The sequence below is a fragment of the Carassius auratus genome, unplaced genomic scaffold (genome assembly GCF_003368295.1).
Source record: "Carassius auratus strain Wakin unplaced genomic scaffold, ASM336829v1 scaf_tig00021669, whole genome shotgun sequence".
In the NCBI taxonomy this organism is placed as follows: domain Eukaryota; kingdom Metazoa; phylum Chordata; class Actinopteri; order Cypriniformes; family Cyprinidae; genus Carassius; species Carassius auratus.
This window is the reverse complement of record NW_020525126.1, coordinates 15,158-33,181: the sequence shown is the minus strand read 5'-3', so window position 1 is coordinate 33,181 and position 18,024 is coordinate 15,158. Positions and strand designations below refer to the sequence as shown.

Here is an 18,024-nt window from a genome sequence, read left to right as displayed (position 1 = left end):
GCATATATTTGGACTACAGATACAACGTTCCGTCGGATGATGATGCCACCTTTAACCATGAAGCCAAGGCATTACATTCCCCTTACCGCTCACGTTTAAACCTCACTGAAACGATACAGACATAAGTTCCATGATTAAAAAAAAAAAATGCTTGTAAATCTCTGGATAAAAGCGTCTGCTAAATGCTTAATTTAATTTAAAATGTTAATCTCCATGAAAGTTTTCTGGTAGGACCAAATCATTTAGGGACCTATTTCACCATTCACTCAAAATTCATCTAAACGCATCTGCCCTCGTGTTTTGACGCAGGATAGCAAGTGTGAGTAAAATTACTGTCGCCTTTTAAGGACCGTACTATACAAAAAAAAAACACTCTAAAGTAAATATCTTTAGAAACCACTTAGAAGCGAATAGCACATAACTGCTATTAACCCATTTGCTTGCAAGCATCGCCTAAGGCCCCAGTTTATTATCATTTCACTTTCACAGCACTTTAAACATCACTCTCTTACTCGATCTAGATAAACCGTGCATCAATTGAAAGTCTAAAGACTTTGGCTTCGATATTTGACCAATATTTCGATAAAACATCATTTCAGCAACAGTTATTTAGTAATTATGTCAGGAAAACGATTCCTATTCCTGAACGGTAAACGTCGAAAGTGTTAGCTCGTGGACAAATGTTGATCATGGATCTAGTCAGAAAGAGTCATGAGCAGAAAAACTTTATTTTGGGTATGTAATTTCTGTCTCCATGCCAAAAATGGGGGGTGACTGGTAAGGGGTTAACGTTACTACTATAATCATGTCTTTCGGTACAACGTCTTACAAGACTAAACATGCTTCATCGTTTCCAAAAGCCTCCGTTTCCACAGTCCTTACTACAACGTGAAAACAGCATTTGAAACGTATCCGCTCGGGAGACCGTCTCAAGAGCCCAGAGACCAAATGAGAGGAAAGATGCTTTTCCAACAGGAACATAATAATGTGGACAAGGCTTGAGGAATTGTCAAATCAGGAAACCAATTGCTAAGCTGGTAACACAGTAGGCTACCCATTCATTTTTAGCTTGCCCATCAAATGTTACTAACCCTTTTTTACTCTTCCCACAGCCAACATCTACAGCAGCCGAAGCAAGTAGCCTTTCCTGTACCTCCTCACTGCCGCAGCAGTGTCTGCTCCCACAGGAGCCTTTCCTGTACCTCCACACTGCCGTAGCAGTGTCTGCTTCTGCAGGAGCCTTTCCTATATCTCCTCACTGCCACAGCAGTGTCTGCTCCCGCAGGAGCCTTTCCTATACCTCCTCACTGCTACGCAGTGTCTGCTCCCGCAGGAGCCTCCTGGACAGACTTGCTTTACGTTTCCACTCTACGGTCGGCGAGGCTTACCCGTTCGATGTGTGTGCTCCCTTCGGACGTCGGTAACAGTCTCTCGGCCACGCAACTTACCTTTCCATTTGACGGTAGACGAGGCTTAACTGTCCGACGCTACGAGTCTCGTCCTCTTGCCAAATCCTGCAAAAAAAAAAAAAAAACTCTCAGCTACCCTCACATCTTTTAACCCCGCCTGGCGAGGCTTACCCGTTCGATGTTCTGAGTTTAATGCCCCATCGGATGCTGCGAGAGTCCTCCCAGTCGGGTTTTCCTTTCCAACTCTCCCCGTCCGGCGAGGCTTACCCGTCTGATGCGTGTGCTCCCTTCAGACATCTGACGAGAGTTCTCCCGGCCGGGCCTATGCTTGCAGGCCGCAAGTGAGTCTCATCCATCCGATGCTGTGAATCGGGATCTCCTTTCGAATGTCGCCAGAGTCCTCCTTGTCGGCCAGCCCAAAGCTTTTTATCTGCCAAACCAAGAGGACCCAGACGTCCGTCATCCTGAGTCTCAATCTCCTGTCGGAGGCTTCATGGGCCCTCTCGGTCAGCGTTAGGCCCTTCACCCTCTGAATAGCAGGGGCTATCAGCCAGTAGGACCCGACGGGCACCACAACCACGCTGCTCCTCCTCATCGGCCGGTAGGGCTCACCATTCCAACGCCAAAAAGCTCCAGTTGAGCATCGGCTCGAGCCCTACCGACCGGACGCCAACAACCACATAGTTTACTAGCTGCAGCCGGTAGGGCCTACTCATTCCCCAAAAATGTTATCAATGATTTCCTCAGAGTTTGACTGTTTTGTTATTACAGGGTATTTTAATATTCACATAGATAATGCAGAAAACAAAACTACAAAATAAATGATAACTGTTTTAAACACCTTTGACCTGATTCAGCATGTGTATGAACCCACACACGAATGTGAACACCCTTTAGATTTAATCATCAGTAGGGGTCTAAACATTTCATCCATTGTTATTAAGGATGTAGCACTATCTGATCACTTCTGTATTTTCTTTGATATATTGATCTCTGCTGCCAATGAATCTAGATCGGTCTTTGTCAGAAGGAGATGCATTAATGATTGCACTAGGGTGCTGTTTATGAAGACTATATTTTCAACACCAAGAATTTATGCAGACTCTGTTGTTCTTCTCCTTGATTCTTTTAACTCAAAACTCATGGATATTATTGATGACATAGCTCCAGTGAAAATTAGCAAGAAGACTGGCGGACAAAAATCAGCTTGGAGAAAATCAACAGCAGTTCAGAGTATGAAAAGACAATAAAAAAAAAGCTGAGCGGATGTGGAGGAAGACAAAAACTTGAAATTCACTATAGAATCTATAAAGACAGTCTTCGTGCTTTGAATGTGGACAGACCTTCTTCTCAAACCTCATCAGCGGCAATTTAAACAACACTCTTTTCGCTACTGTTGAGAGACTGAAAACATACCATGAAAACATGCTCTTCGACAGCAAATAATGTATATACAGCAAGTAATGAATTTGCTTTCTTCTTTTCTGAGAAGATCATTAATATCAGGAAGGCGATTAAAACTTCCCAAAGTTATGTAGAGGTCAGACACATTCAACCGCAATATATAAAAAAAGATACTATGTCAGCTTTTTTTTTTTTAACACCCATGACCTTTCAGTAGTTGGTTACAAAATATAATCTTCCACAAAAAAAAACCCTTTTTAAATACCTTAAAATTAGAAGTTACATATATTCAAGAATTAAAACCTATTCAGAACCCCAACACTCTATGGTATCCTTGTTTTATAAGGCATTATTATCTGGACTAAAGGAGGGCTCCCAATCATATCTTTTAGCATGGAAAAGAGACCTCCAGGTGGATATCACTGTGGAGGAATGGGGGCAGGTCTTTCAGCTCAAACCCAATCTATTAATACTAGGTGTAGAATACTACAATACAAATGGATGGTGAGGACATACATTACCCCTGTCTTATTACATAGGATTGATGTTTTGTTACATTAAAACAACTTAAAATGGTAAAATTTGAGAACCTAAGATGGAGCACAGCTGCAGTGTTGTTCTTGATTTGTGAGTGTGAAAATGATGACATCACTGAAGCCTTCAGCCTCAATCGATTGAAATAATTAAGAGATACATTATTAATGATGGTGGTTGTTTGGGTGTGACTCCTGAAGATCTCTATGTACTATTTTCATTTTTCATCCCGGAAAACAAACACATTTACTTAGTCCTTGTGTTTGTGAGAGGATTGTAAGAGGTGTGTGTGTGCACTTTGGATGGGTTAAATTCAGAGCATGAATTCTGAGTATGGTTCACCGTACTTGGATGTATGTCACTTCACTTTTTCAATGTGCAAATGTAAAATAAAGACATGAGTACAATCAATAATCATGGTGTTCCTCTTTTTTTTCTTTTTTCTGAAACATTGAACCATCCAGGGTTTAATAATATTTGAGGTTAATAAATAATCCCTTTCTAACGTCTGCAAGCCATCTATAGACAGACAGAACCCCAGTACAGTGCGTCTTCACTCTCTAAATGTTCAGCATCTTCTGTATGTAGGACCCTTCAGCCCCCATTTGGAGTCTATTTGGTGCCATTATTAAACCCACAATGCCCAATGGATGAGATACTGTAGTCAGAAAGTTTAGAAAGAGACAATGTTTTGGGTGTGTCCAAAATTTTTAATTTCATAACACAATTTTATGATCACTTTTTCAGGAGCCTTATGTCATATTCAGAAGATATGAGAAATGAATAATATCAGTAGATCACATAGAGTTTCAGATAAAAATTTTAACATTTTTGTAATCACATTAGAGCTTAACTTGTGAAATATGACGTGGATTAACAAACATAATGCATTTTGGAAAATATTTTGTTATTTTACCATAATACCTCTTATTATTTTATCATGACCAAAAGGATGATTTACTACAAAGTTCATTTAGGTTTATAGTTAAACATTAAATCAATTTGGCAAACACTCTGGGTTAAGAGAAATAATTCAATTCTATCAACATGTGTTCAACAACCTGGAAATGCATAACAAGAATACAGACTAAGACAAGAAAAACCAAACAATGAGACATCTGTAAATGTAAACATTCACAATGTTTTTGTATCTTTCTATCTATACCTTATTAGAATCCAGAAGTTCTTCCTGAAGTGAGACGATCCGTAGTAGTACAGCAGAGGATCCAGGAAAACACTTGAGCTTCCTACACACACAGACAACAGGTAAGCAATATATGAAGAATCCCCGCTGTGGCTTTCAGTAGCTAAATAAACACAGTGGTTCAACAGGATGCCATTGGTTGATGCAAAGCATGTGAGAAACTCTGTCAGCACGGCGCTAGTCATAATCACAGCTCTCCTTCGGATGTCTGAAGATGAGGATGATGTTGCAAAGGAATTAGATTTTACACTCAGCACATATATGATGGTTGAGTAGCTCACTAAGGTGACGACAAGCGGCAAGAAGAAGTAGAGGCAGGAGAGGATGGAGAATTGATACGCATACAGTTGTGTGCGATATTGCACATCATGGCAGGTAACGCCCACATCCTCAATGTTGAGTGTTTGTCTCACTAAGAGAAGCGGCACGGTACCAGCGAGCGCCAGCAGCCAGACTAAGATGCATATGCATGTGGCTTTCCTTGAACTCCTCCAGGTCAGAGATGCGATGGGAAACGCCACGGCCAGTAGTCTGTCCAAACTCGTGCACATCATCAGCAGTATGGAGCAGTACATGTAGCAGTAGTACGCTGCAGTGATCAAGCGACACGCCGCCTCACCGAACACCCAATCTGAAGCATTCATCTGGTAGTGGATCTTCAGAGGCAGCAGCAGGGTGAAGAGCAGATCCACACACGCCAGGTGAGTCATGTAGATCACAGCTGGTTTCTTCTCTCGAATCTTACAGGTGAACGTGACGAAGGCCAAAACGTTCAGGGGCAAACCGATGAAGAGGAAGATGATGTAGAACGAGGGCATGATGCGTGTGACCAGCAGGCCTTTGAGGAAGTCAACAGACTCATCTGAGATAATAAATATGTTCGGGACAGTGCATATTTCTACATTCGGATGAGTGCTGTTGGAAAGCTTGCCAAAATGTTGTAGTACTTTTATAAATTGAGGATGAAAACCTGTAAAAATAACAAAAACCATCAGTGAAAGTTCTCGTGAGGCACATTATACAGTATAAAAAGTTTTGATGAAGGCTTTAAGTGAAACAAACAACAAAAACTACCAAAGGCTTGACATACTGTATGAATAAACACTGCCACATTAAGGATTTATGTATGTCAGTTTCTTTGTTGAAGTATAAAATGGAAATACATTAGTAAACATTAACAAGCACATTATTTCATGTTTCTATGTGAATATATAATAACTAATGATCCATTAAGCATTAGATAATGCTTGGTAATGATTAATGAAAGTTATTATAAAGTGCTACCAACTAATCCATATAAATTGACCGGTTTAATCCAAGTCTTGGGAAGAGATACATTCCCTGTATATGATGAAGAAACTGTTGTGTTCGTATTTAGGTGTGGACAGAATCTCCTCAGTTTACAGTATAAATATAGTTTTACTTTGCGTTTCACAGATTAAACAATCTTTTGGGTTTGTAATGTGTAATGTGTAACACCTCTACTTTGTGCTTCAGTCCTTAAAATCTTCACTGAATAATTGATGTCATCAGTTGGCACATCAGTCTGTTCATTACTGCTTATAGAGCTCTCTGCAACCAAACAGGCCAAAACACCATCAGTGAAACACAAGCTACTAAAGGGAATTGGGGCGCATTTGCAATGTTAGGCTGAATCACTTTCTGTGTGCCCATTTTATAGCATTTGGGTCTCTGTTCATTCCATGTAGATCATATTGATGAAAGCAAACTCCTAAGACATGCAGGCTCATAGAAAGCATTGCTGAGAGTCCAGTGCTGACAGGAAATTAAAATATTATGTGACCTAAATGCAATGGTCTCATTATGTAAAATATAATGTCAGAAACAGCAAGACTTTACATTAATTTGTGGATGAACTGAACTTCTAGCATGCATAAAAAGTTAAAATAGCATGCATTACTTGTCAATGGTGGGACATTCAAAGTTTTTTGTTTTTAAGAATGTTGGTAATCAAACTGTTTAAGCAACCATAGACTTAACAGTGGACAAAGTCATACATATTTGGAATGACATGAGGGTATATTAAGTGGTAGAGTACTGCATTAACAAGCGCAAGGTTGGGGGTTCGAATCCCAGGGAACACGTTAGGAGGAAATTGTTAGCCTGAATGCAATGCATAAATGTAAATGTAATACCAAAATATGCCTATATGAAAAAGATTATCACACAGTTTAAACCAGCAATCTACAAAAAAACAAGCTTCCTTACACACACGATATAATACAGTCAAGGTTTCATCTGCATAGTTAAAAACCAATTAAAAGTCTAACTTCTGTCATGCACAACTGCACTGATGTTCTTACCGTTAAAGGTGGCAGTGAATGCATGCTGAAGTATAGTAGACAACAAGATAGTTTTGACCCCCATGATCTGATCTGAACTGTATATGAATCTCTATACAGACAGTGGTTCTTCACTTTCTGATTGCTCGGTGTCTTCTGACAGGAAAGCCTCAGATTTATATATGATGACATCACTGGACCCTCCACCCTCCACTAAGCCCAAATTCATTCTTATTCATTGCTGCAACCTATACAGAGCGAATAAGAAATTGAGATGCAATCGACAGACATCAGTTAGATCTCAAACTGAAATTGGACCAATCAGATGTGAGCAACATGACAAAATGTGTATAGCTCTAATGAAAGCACAGAGCATGTTTAGAAAGAATGGCTTGCTGTGTTTACAATTGATCAATTTGGATCTTTGTACTAACAATTTTATAAATGTACACCTAATTATATCAGAGTTTTATACAGAATTATCTTGTTTTACAGTGTCTCTTGATGTAGACGAAGCTGTATAGTGTCGTTCTGATGTATCAAACTGGATCAAACATGAGGTGAGAAGAGAAAATTGTATCCAATACTTCTCATTCAATACTTCAGCAGAGCTATTAGGAATGAGTTCATGCAGCTGATTGATCAGGAATTGATTTGATGTCAATGATATGATGTTGCTTTATTATTGCTGGCTTTAATGAACTGTATTTGTGTGATAATAGATTTGAATGTAGGGTTGAAAGGAAAACACATGAAAACTGCTGGAGCATCAGAATCCACAAAAGAGCAAAAAACAAGAGAACTAGAAAAATAGAGGCGGGAAATGAGACACAAACCAGTGGATCTCGAGAGAAAAGATGGCAGAGACTTGTTAGACAGAACAGTATGGATAGAATAAATCCAGAATGTAAGTATTTGTTTATTATGGAGCTTATGTTAGATATCACCTTTACACTCAAGAGATTCATCAGACTGACTTTCTGCAGTCACAAGAAATGTGCCGTTAAGAAGTTTTACAACAAGTTTTACGGCAGCGATTTCAAACGCTCATTGGCTCTTTTGACCCCAAAGTTTAAAGTAGTTTAAAGTGGTTTAAAGTGGGCCTGCACCAGGATTCAACCATGAATGCCGCTATGGGCTTAAAGTGGGCTCTGTAAGGATCTTTAAACCGATACCGATATTTACCGATATTGAATTTTAAAGCCAATATCGGGCCGATAATATCGAGCATCCCTAGTTGTCTACATATGTGTTTCTCCCCCAAGGGACAGGCGACTGGGACTGGACTATTATTTGAAGTGTTATGGTAGGCCTGCAACCTTTCTGAAAGTGCATTAATCAGCATAATTCAACACAGTGTAAACTTTGACCTATTTTGATGTTTTTTACATTTTTGGGAAGTTAAATTTTTCATTTTCTGCACGATTAACAAAAATTGCTTTGGTGACCAGCATGACTTGAATTGTATTGAGTTACAATTACTCAATCTCAACATGCTTGATTAGCCTACATGTAGAGTTACTACAAGTTAGTAAAAATTGTACAGTAAGTAATTACATAACTCAATAGGCCTACATAGTTACTTTGCGCCTCTGCCATGCAGGACCCATGTGTTCCCAGTTCAAACCCAACTTAGGACATAAATATGCCATGCAGGACCCATATATGTGTCAAAACCATGCCCACTTAGACCATGCCTGTCCCTTATGGGGCCCATGTAATCAGCTCATATGGGCTTCCTATGTGGGACTCATACTACAAAACCTACATGGGACCTGCTGATTTCACCCAGTCAAAGCCAATGCCCGCACAGTAACCATGCGACCCGTGCTTAACCCATCTGGGCCCCATATGTCATTGCTGGCTGGGTGGACTTGGGACCTCCATAACTGCCAGACTTGGAACCACCTGACTCCTGTAAGACGTGACTACCCTGTAAGGGAAATCAAAGTTCACCAACACAACAAGGAAAAGGAGAGAAGGGCAGGGCAGGGCAACATAGGAACATTAGACAACAATCTGGCACAAGATTGGAAACACAAGAAAAAAAATAGGGATTCAAATAAGAAGAATAATGAAGGATGACATGTGGAGTAAACAAACTAATAATCAGATAACAAAAAGGCACGGTTAAATTCGGGAAAAGTCAATTACAATATACAATGTCTAAAACAATCGTTTGATATTTTCTGTTACCTGCATTTTTGCTGTTTCATGAATTGTTTTGTTTCATAACTACATCTAAATGATCACTGAAAAGCCTTCAAATGGTACATACACACAGCAACACACTAAACAACTCTGATGGTGTTAAACCAAACTCACGATGGTGTTTAGCACAGACAACATGCGTTTAGTTCATTAAATGTCAGCAGGCATGTACAGATAAATGCACATAAGATTTGAATTACTTTCAATACTGGTCTATTCATAATGTGAACAATGCACACACTTTATTTATAATACTGTTCCTAATATATTTAAATCAGAAAACACATCTAGTTTATGCATTTAAACATTTACTAAAGGAGATAAATATTCATAGCTACATAATTATTTTCAATAATATTTTCGCTTAAATCTTTCAAAATGTTTTAGGAAATTAAAACTACATGAATTTTTGAACTACATGAACATGTAAGACTTGTCTGCAAAGCACAGCTCCAGCCCATGTCTCCCCCTGCAGGAGACTGTAGTGATTTATTTTTTATTTTTTTCTTCATTTCCTCATCATTCTAACCTTCCCTTTCGGTTGATCTTCAAGGTGTTGGAGAGAATGGCGCAGAGATCAGGTAAGACTTGAGTTTAACAAGCTATTTGTGCATTACCTAGTTAAATTATTTGTATTTTCTATCATAATCTAATAATCTCATTTTCGTCTGCATTATAACATTTTTGTCTCAGTAGGTGGAGATACTTATAGGCCTATCATAAATGTATTTTATATTTAATAGGCCTACAAGTAATAGCCTAATCGTATTTCGTAAGTAGGCCTACATACATTTTTCTGTTAAATTTAGTTTCTTTGAAGAAATATCCCCTTGTGTATAATTGTTGTACTGCTGTTTATTATTTTGGCTTGCCAACTTTATTTTACATAGCTATTAGATTTTATTCTGTTTGCATCATTGAATTAGTATTGTCCTTTATCAATGCAAAGCTGTTTTGAAACAATGTATTGAGCTGTAGCTATATAGAAATAAAAGTGACTTTAATCGATCAAAGCGTGTTTATGTGGATAACGTACATCAGTAGGAAACAAAACACAATGCATGAATAACCTATCTTCGTTTATTGTGCAGAAAATTATTAATTGGTTTACCTATGTTTTTAGATGATAATGCGGAAGTTATCGAAAGAGGGTATGCTTTTCTCTTGATCGTAGATGGCACAAAATTTAATCTCCGCAGTTTTGAGTAATAGCAACGCTAATTTGGTAATTTCATCTAAATATCACAACATTTGTGCATCGGCGTATGTTTGCTTTTGACATTGATGGGGACATAAACCAAAGTACCCAACCAAAAAAAATTAAATAAAAAATTACTATTATTTTGTGAAACAACAACATCAGAGTACTGATTGTCTTTATCACACATTACTTTATTTGAATATTAATCAAATTGGTCCCAGGATAAATCTGAAAGAATACTCTGCTGTAATAACTAACACAACTTTCATGCGCATCTTGAACCGCACACTCTTATTGCAGTGTTGTTTTTCTATTGTGGATATTTCAGCAAACATTTGATTTGTTAAACAACATCATTTTAAAGTTAAAGTTTGTCCAAGGAGGCTCAGGATGCTGTTCCAAATCCTGCTGCACCACAGACTGCCACTTACATATATATATTCTTACCATAAAATCACATTATATTTGTCCCAAATTATTGTTAATGTTCATAATGACTTTATCCTAGACTGGAAGATTGTGTATTTTAAACTCACAACCTTTTTATATCCGTAGGCTATGTTTTATATAGGCAGCTTATAATAGCCATAAATTGTGCTTTCTCTTTCTGTTTGCTCTGTTTTGCCAAACACCTTCGAAAAACTTCAAACTCATCAATGCAACTTTGTTAAATCCTGAAGTGAACTTGTATATTAACTGTTCTGGACTGCTGTCTTGAATTGGGTAAAATACCTGTGAGTTGTATTTTGTATTAGGCTAAATGTGCGTCATTGAAAGCGCACAGTTTTCTAGATAAAACATCCTAGGTAATATCAATAGTATGTCATTTCAGATGCGCTGTAAATTACAAAAACACATCCAAATATTTAAATGTTTAATCAAAATTATTGCTAGGGACAGTCTGGCACTCGCTGCATATTGGATATTGGTGGGGACACGTCCCTGGTACCCAATAACTACACATACACACACACACACACATATATATTTATTTAATTTGTATTTTTGTTACAATCTGTTCCACAGCCCCCCCCACCTCAATATACATTTCTGTCATCAGCAAACAGAGTTGTTTATACTTAGACACATTAAATATATAATTTAAACACAAACTATTTTGGGCATAGCACCCAACCTTGTGGAACACCACAAGTGACTTTCATTTAATCCAATTCAACATTATTTATTTGTACAAACTGAGACCTTCCACCAAGGTAACTCCTAAATCAAGAGAAGGCTTTTCCTCTTATACTATATCTCTCTGATTTCACCCTTAAGCCTTGATCAATGATGCCAAAAGCTTAATAACCAAAGCTTAAATGCATTAATTTTAACCTTAACCATAATCCTACTGACTCTTAAAAAAGAAGGGAAAAAAAACCACTTTCACAATTTCCTTCCCTGTTCCATAATTAATCATGTTTTTTTTTTTTTTTTTTTTTTTAGAAAGCAAGAGAGACCAAAGTCCAGAGGACATTCGTCCTGAGAGTAAGTTAATGTATTACTAGTAATTAATTTATAAGTCTATACAGCCTGCATAGTACTTGAAGCTGGAGAAATGTAGTGGTAGTTTACATTAATGCATTTAGCACATTCAGGCTTTACATTTTTTTTTATTAGTATGTGTGTTCCCTGGGAATTGAACCCACAACCTTATGCACTGCAAATGCAATGCTCTACCACTGATCCACAGGAACACCTAATTAATAAAAAAAAAATGATTAAAGCAAGACTTATTGCCAGCATGTTAATTCCAGAATTTGTGCTCTCAAAAAGATTGTTGTTTAGTTTTTGATTCAATATACTAGAGGATTGTATCATTTGGCAAAATTGTGTGTTTCAGTGAGTGATCTCAGGATTGTCCTGGTGGGGAGGAACGCACCAGAAAACAACCGAATGGGAAACTTGATCTTAAATAAACAAGTGTTTGGAAAGAAAACACCACAACCTGATGTGGAGACGTTCAGTGAAAGAGTGGAGAGAAGAAACATCACAGTTATCAACACAACTCACCCACTCAACCGAAGAATCAAACTACACAAAATAGCACAGGAAGCATCAGTGGTGTCTCATCCAGAAGCTCATGTGGTCATACTGGTGCTGCAGCACAAGGATTTTAGTCAGAAGCATAGAGATATATTACCTGCTGTGTTGAAATGCTTTGGAGAACATGCAATGAAGCGTACAGTGATTCTGACTACTGATGATGAGAAACTCACCATTAAACCAAAGTCTGTAAAAGAAAATACATTTATTCAAGAATTATCTACAGAATGTGGAGGAGGACATCTTCAGCTTCAAAACACACAACGCTCTCAAATACTTCAAAAAGTGGATGAAATAATCACTCGCAGTGGTTTTGAGGACACAAAGCAGGCCTCATCGCTGGATCAAGTGGACAGTAAGTCTTATTCTTGAGAGCAAATGGTAAAATAGGCTCAGTTATCTTCTTCAGTCCATATCATTAAGTTTCCATATTAGGGGCCAAGCACCGAAGGTGCGTAGGTCCCGTTCTAATTGTTATTCTCCCTTCTTCCGACTGGGAGTCTATGGCAGCCCATAGAACCGATTGCGGGAAAGTTGTAATTGTTGACATTCTGATAGAGGACAGTAACAACATTAAGTACACCAATTTTGGTGTGTCTAAGTAATTCCCTCTAGCGCCACCAACTGTCCAAAGTTTCACTTTCATTTTGCTAATAACTTTAGAACCATCTGGTCAATCAACAAAATCTTTTTTTCCTCTGATTCCTGAGCTCATGTCGATTTGATTGCACCCTATTTCCGTCATAGTAATATGGCCGCCATTTAGAATTTTTAGAAAAGGATATTTTTTCAAACTCGTCATAGACGGTTTGTCCGATTTACAAGAAAATTGAACCAGATCATCTCCAGTCAGTGCTGACCAAAAGTTATGGAATTCAAATTGATTCGTCAAACCGTTTTCGATAAACGCTCGAACAAATTTTACGTATTGCTTACAAAAACAGTCATAAGGCTGTATCTCTGCAACGATTTATCGTATTCAGACCAAACTTGGTACATGTCATAACAAGCATGACCTGGGGCTACAAGCTGCGTTTCAGCGCAGCGCCACCTACTGGTCCGGAGATATGAAAAATTGCTATTTTTGCTTATAACTTCTAAACAGTTTGTCATAAAAATTGGTCTTGTTAGATTCAGGGCAACATGCTAAGTCGACTGATATCCAATTTTACCATTTTGGCTATTTTGACTGTCAGCCAATTTGAATTTTGTGCTAAAATGTTGTATTTTAAGTGTGAGAAGTTTCGAAACAGCGCCACCTAGTGGTGATCTTCTTTTTTAAAATGCTTATCACTTTGGGTGTGGTCGACTTATTTTTACGAGACTCGTCTAATTTGACTCCTGAAACCTTACCAAGTCCTACGATACCAAACATGCTAAATACTAAAACGGTTTTAATTACTCATTCCTGCCATTCGTCTGAAGCTTGCTTCTGTAGTGCTTGGCCCCGTTTTTGCTGCTTGCAGCTATATTTTTTATTGAATTTGTATTGACAAACTGAAAATGCATGGAGACTGAATTTTAGGGGCATCATTTTATTTCAAAATATGAACACAGACACATAATAAAGGTGAAAGAAAGTATTTAAGGATGAGCCTACATTATTAATAGCACAGTCAGGAAAATAAAACAAAGCATACTTTTACTACTAAAGAAATCCATTAAAGCCATAAGTGGTATGTCTGTGAGGGAAGTCACTAGAAATTACTGAACTGGACAGGTTAATTGTTCTTTTTAACTTTAAATTTCTTTTGTCTCATATTTTATGTCTCACTTTGTTTTTCAGAGCCATTTGTTTATCACAGATCTGGAAAACAAAAGCTGATCATGGTGATGTGTGGATTTGATGCAGAACTGCAATACTCCATGTCAAAACTTTTACTGGGGACAAACACACCTATATCAGTACAAGATGAGTACAGCTTGGTGTGTCTGATGAAAGAGAAGAAGATTCATGGACGTCAGATCACTCTTGTGACGCTTCCCGTTCTCAGTCGTCTCTCAGAGGAAGAAGCGATGCATCAGACTCTCCGCTGTGTGTCTCTCTGTCATCCTGGAGTTCATGCCTTCATCATAATTGTTCCTGTTGGTTCACTGACTGATGAAAGCAAAGAAGAAATAGAAAAGATTCTGAAGTTATTTGACTGTAGAGAGCATTTTATACTGCTCTTCACAACAGAGCTCACTGTTAAAGCACCAATGACAGATTTAGTCAAATCTAATCCAGAATATCAGAGGTTAATCAGTCTCTGTGGAGGTCAGTACAGAGTGATGGGGTTGAAGGAACCTAAAAGCTCAAGACAGATCCCAGATCTACTGGATTGTATAGAGAACATGAACACTGAACCATATTCACTTCAGATGCATGTGAAAGCTCAAGAGAACAGAGCCATATGTGAACTTAAGAAAGAACTGAGTGATCTGGAGAGCAAAAACAAAGAGTTAGAGGAGAAACTTCAGTCAGAGGGTGAGCTCTAAAATTTACTTTAAATGTCTCTCATGGGAATTGATTAAAATAGTATTGCATTTTGGCTATAAGGAAAAGTTCTAGTGAACTCAAAACATTGCAGAAAAAAAAAAAATCAAAATACTGTGAAATTGTATGGATATAGTGCAAATGAGGTCAACAGTCCAAAGGAATACATATTTATTTGTAATGGTTCCTGTAGCTGTATCTATCCCAATGTCACAGGTTCAATTCCCATGAAACACACATATTGATAAAATGTATAGCTTGAATCTAAGTCACATTAAATATAAGTAACTAATGAGGCCATTTAATGATTGTAAAGCCACAAAACAGGCGTCGAACCAGGTATGAATTTATTTATTTATTTTTGTTCTTCATTCGTGTGTGTCTCACTTGTTTGTTATGATGGCTTCAGAAAAATACAAATAAAACTTTTCAGCTGATTTGTTAACAGCTTTGCAAATCTATCAGAACTAAACAAATGGTCTAAACCAGTTGGACTAATTACTCAGTTAATGGATCACTCTGAATTCTATTTAAAGAATAAACGTTCTGTTATTGATTGATTATAACTCCCATAAAAAGGGAAAGCAATCTTGCAGTTAAAAAGTATTTAAATCTACAGAAATCCTAAAGATTTATTTTCTCAACATTTGTTTCTACCAATGTGTTCCAGGTACTAAAGAAGTACTGAATGATCAGCGGTGTCTGAGGATTGTGCTACTTGGGAGGACAGGAAGTGGAAAGAGTGCAACAGGAAACACTATTCTGGGAAAAGATATGTTTGTGAGTCAAGCAAGCATAGATTCAGTGACGACTGACTGTAAGAAAGGAGTTGGTGAAGTTGATGGTCGATCAGTTGCTGTTGTTGATACTCCAGGACTCTTTGACACGACACTGAAAAATGAACAAGTGTTGGAAGAAATAGTGAAATGTGTTTCACTCTTGTCACCTGGACCTCATGCGTTTGTCATTGTGTTGAGTGTGGGAAGATTCACCAAGGAAGAGAATGATACTATGCAGTTGATTAAGAAGGTCTTTGGTCATAAAGCTGCTCAGTTCAGCATCGTCCTGTTCACTAGAGGAGATGATCTTGAAGTTGCATCCATACAAGATCATGTGAAAAGTAGTAACAATGCAGATCTCAAGAAGCTGATCAGTGATTGTGGAAACAGACTCCTGGTTTTCAATAACAAGCAAAGACAAGACAAAACTCAAGTGACTGAACTGTTAAACATGATAGAAGAGCTTAAAAATACTAATGAGGGTCGATACTTCACTAACAGCATGTTTGAGGAAGCAGAGATGTCCATTAAAAAGAGATTGGAGCAAATACTGAAAAAGAGAGAGAGAGAAATTCAGAAGCAAAAAGAAGAGTTACAAGCCAAATATGAGATGGACATAAATAACATGACGAAGAGACTCGAGGAAGAGAAACAAAGAGCAGATGAGGAGAAAATACAAAGAGAAAATGAGTTCAGACTGAAAAAGGAAAATCTCATTAAAGAGTTTGAAGAGAAAGAAAAAACTGAACAGAAGAAAAGAGAGATTGAAAACCAGAAACGATCAGAGGAGGAAAAACAACGAAGAGCTGAATATCTTCATAAAATAGAAGAGATGAAGAGAGAGATTGAAAATCAGAGATCACAGTATGAAAAACAGCAGAAAGAAAGAGAAGAAGAAGATAGAAAGAGAGAAGAGAAATACAGAGGAGATCTAGAAAAGATGAAACATGATCAAGAACGTACTATAGCAGAGTTTCAGAGGAAACAAGAAGAAGAAACTAAGAAGAGAGAATCTGAGGAAAGAAAGAAGATTGAACAAGAAGAGAAAGAGAGAGAAGAATGGAGAAGAAGAATAAAAGAGGCTGAGAATGATAGAAAAGAGACTCAAGAGGAAATTAAACGACAGCAGAGAAAATGGGAGGATGAAAAGAAACAAAATATGAGAGAACGGGAGGAAGAAGAAAGAAAGAGAAAAGAGAAACAGGTGGAACAACTGAAAGAAAAACAAAAAGAACTGGAGAAAATGAGAAAGAGATTTGAAAGAGAGAGAGAAGAAGAAAGAAAAAAGATAGAGGAGGAGATACAGAAACAGAGAATAGAAAGAGAAGAAAAAGTGAGAGAATATGAAGAAAAGAAAACTGAAATGGAAAGACATAAAAGACTGGAACGAAAGAGAAAACGAGAAGATGATGAGAGACAAGAAGAAGAGAGAAAAAGATGGAAGAAAATGATTGAGGATCTGAAACAAGAACAAGAAGAAGAGAAAAAGAGTAGAGAAAAGGTGGAGAAGAAGAGAAAAGAAAGAGAAGAGAAAGAGCGAAATGAAATGAAACAGAAACATGAAGAGGAAATGAGAGAGATGAAGAAGAAACGTGAAGATGAAGCCAGAAAACAAGCAGAAGAATGGAATGATTTCAGAGAGAAAAAAGAGAAGCACGTTCAGGAGCTTCAGCAGATGCTGGAAGATCATCAGAAACAACGTGAAGTACTTGAGAAACTCTACCAACTCCTGAAAAATCAGAAAGGAGATGAAATAAAAGAGCTGCAAAAACAAGTTGAAGAACTGAAGAATAAATCAAAAGGATGTGTGATTCAGTGAAAATATATAATGAAAATCATATATGACAAAGTTAAGAATCAAATAAGAATATATATGTGTGACAGGGTTCAGATAATTAATGAGGAAAGGGTCGGCTTGACTGAATCTGTGTTTTATTTTTAATAAAGCAAAAGAATATACAAAATGTCACACTCACGGCACTCTCAAAACACACAAGGACACAGGATCGCCATGATTTTGCCAAGACAGACATGTTCCTGGATCAACATTATTGTCCAAAAATATAGATTAAACCCAATCCCTACCCCTAAACCTAACTTTACCCATCATTTATTCCTAAAATCAGTGGGAAATAATAGCTGATTAACAATGGTGTAGAAGCACCTAGCTCTGATCGAAGCCTAAAACAGATATTTTCTTAAAAGTTAGATCTCAATTCTGATTGGTTGATTTGAATGTTGTTCCAGGATCAACAAGGATGTTGATCCAGGAACATGCTGTACTTGGTGAAATCACACTCACAGCTCTCCAGAGCATTCAGCTTCCAGCTCAGTACACAGTTCACAGTCACCACTCTGTCTCTCCCCTCTCTGTCTTCCATCAGCTTTATTAGCGGTCTCTCCACACCAATCACTGCAATACATGAAACTGGTGTATGTTATTGTACTTGATCAGTG

The 18,024-nt window shown here is 37.7% G+C and overlaps 3 protein-coding genes across 3 annotated transcripts; 2 read left to right on the top strand and 1 right to left on the bottom strand.

Annotated features, from left to right (window-relative positions):
• Nucleotides 1–4,389: 4,389 nt before the first annotated feature.
• LOC113077138 (proteinase-activated receptor 1-like) lies at nt 4,390–9,056 on the bottom strand. Its single transcript, XM_026249592.1, has 4 exons — nt 9,051–9,056; nt 8,691–8,787; nt 4,513–5,521; nt 4,390–4,408 (listed from the first exon to the last, which is right to left on the bottom strand). Exons 1-4 carry the CDS (start codon nt 9,054–9,056, stop codon nt 4,390–4,392), a joined length of 1,131 nt encoding a protein of 376 aa, XP_026105377.1.
• A 574-nt stretch (nt 9,057–9,630) lies between these two features.
• On the top strand, nt 9,631–16,756 carry LOC113077137 (GTPase IMAP family member 8-like; the record flags this gene model as incomplete). The annotated part of the gene is made up of 5 exons (XM_026249590.1): nt 9,631–9,646; nt 11,713–11,754; nt 12,110–12,667; nt 14,099–14,779; nt 15,459–16,756. Coding segments are annotated over exons 1-5 (2,595 nt in total), but the record flags the coding sequence as incomplete, so codon positions are not given.
• Nucleotides 16,757–16,930: 174 nt separating this feature from the next.
• Nucleotides 16,931–17,401, top strand: LOC113077135 (protein MNN4-like). Its single transcript, XM_026249589.1, has one exon. The coding sequence runs from the start codon at nt 16,931–16,933 to the stop codon at nt 17,384–17,386; it is 456 nt and encodes a 151-aa protein (XP_026105374.1). The 3' UTR covers nt 17,387–17,401.
• Nucleotides 17,402–18,024: the final 623 nt, after the last annotated feature.

Coding starts and splice junctions, on each gene's coding strand:
- LOC113077138 (XM_026249592.1), bottom strand. Junction 5,522..8,690: donor GACATATGGGGCCCAGATGG/GTTAAGCACGGG, acceptor TTATTTTTACAG/GTTTTCATCCTCAATTTATA.
- LOC113077135 (XM_026249589.1), top strand. CDS start 16,931: ATGGAAAGACATAAAAGACTGGAACGAAAGAGAAAACGAGAAGATGAT.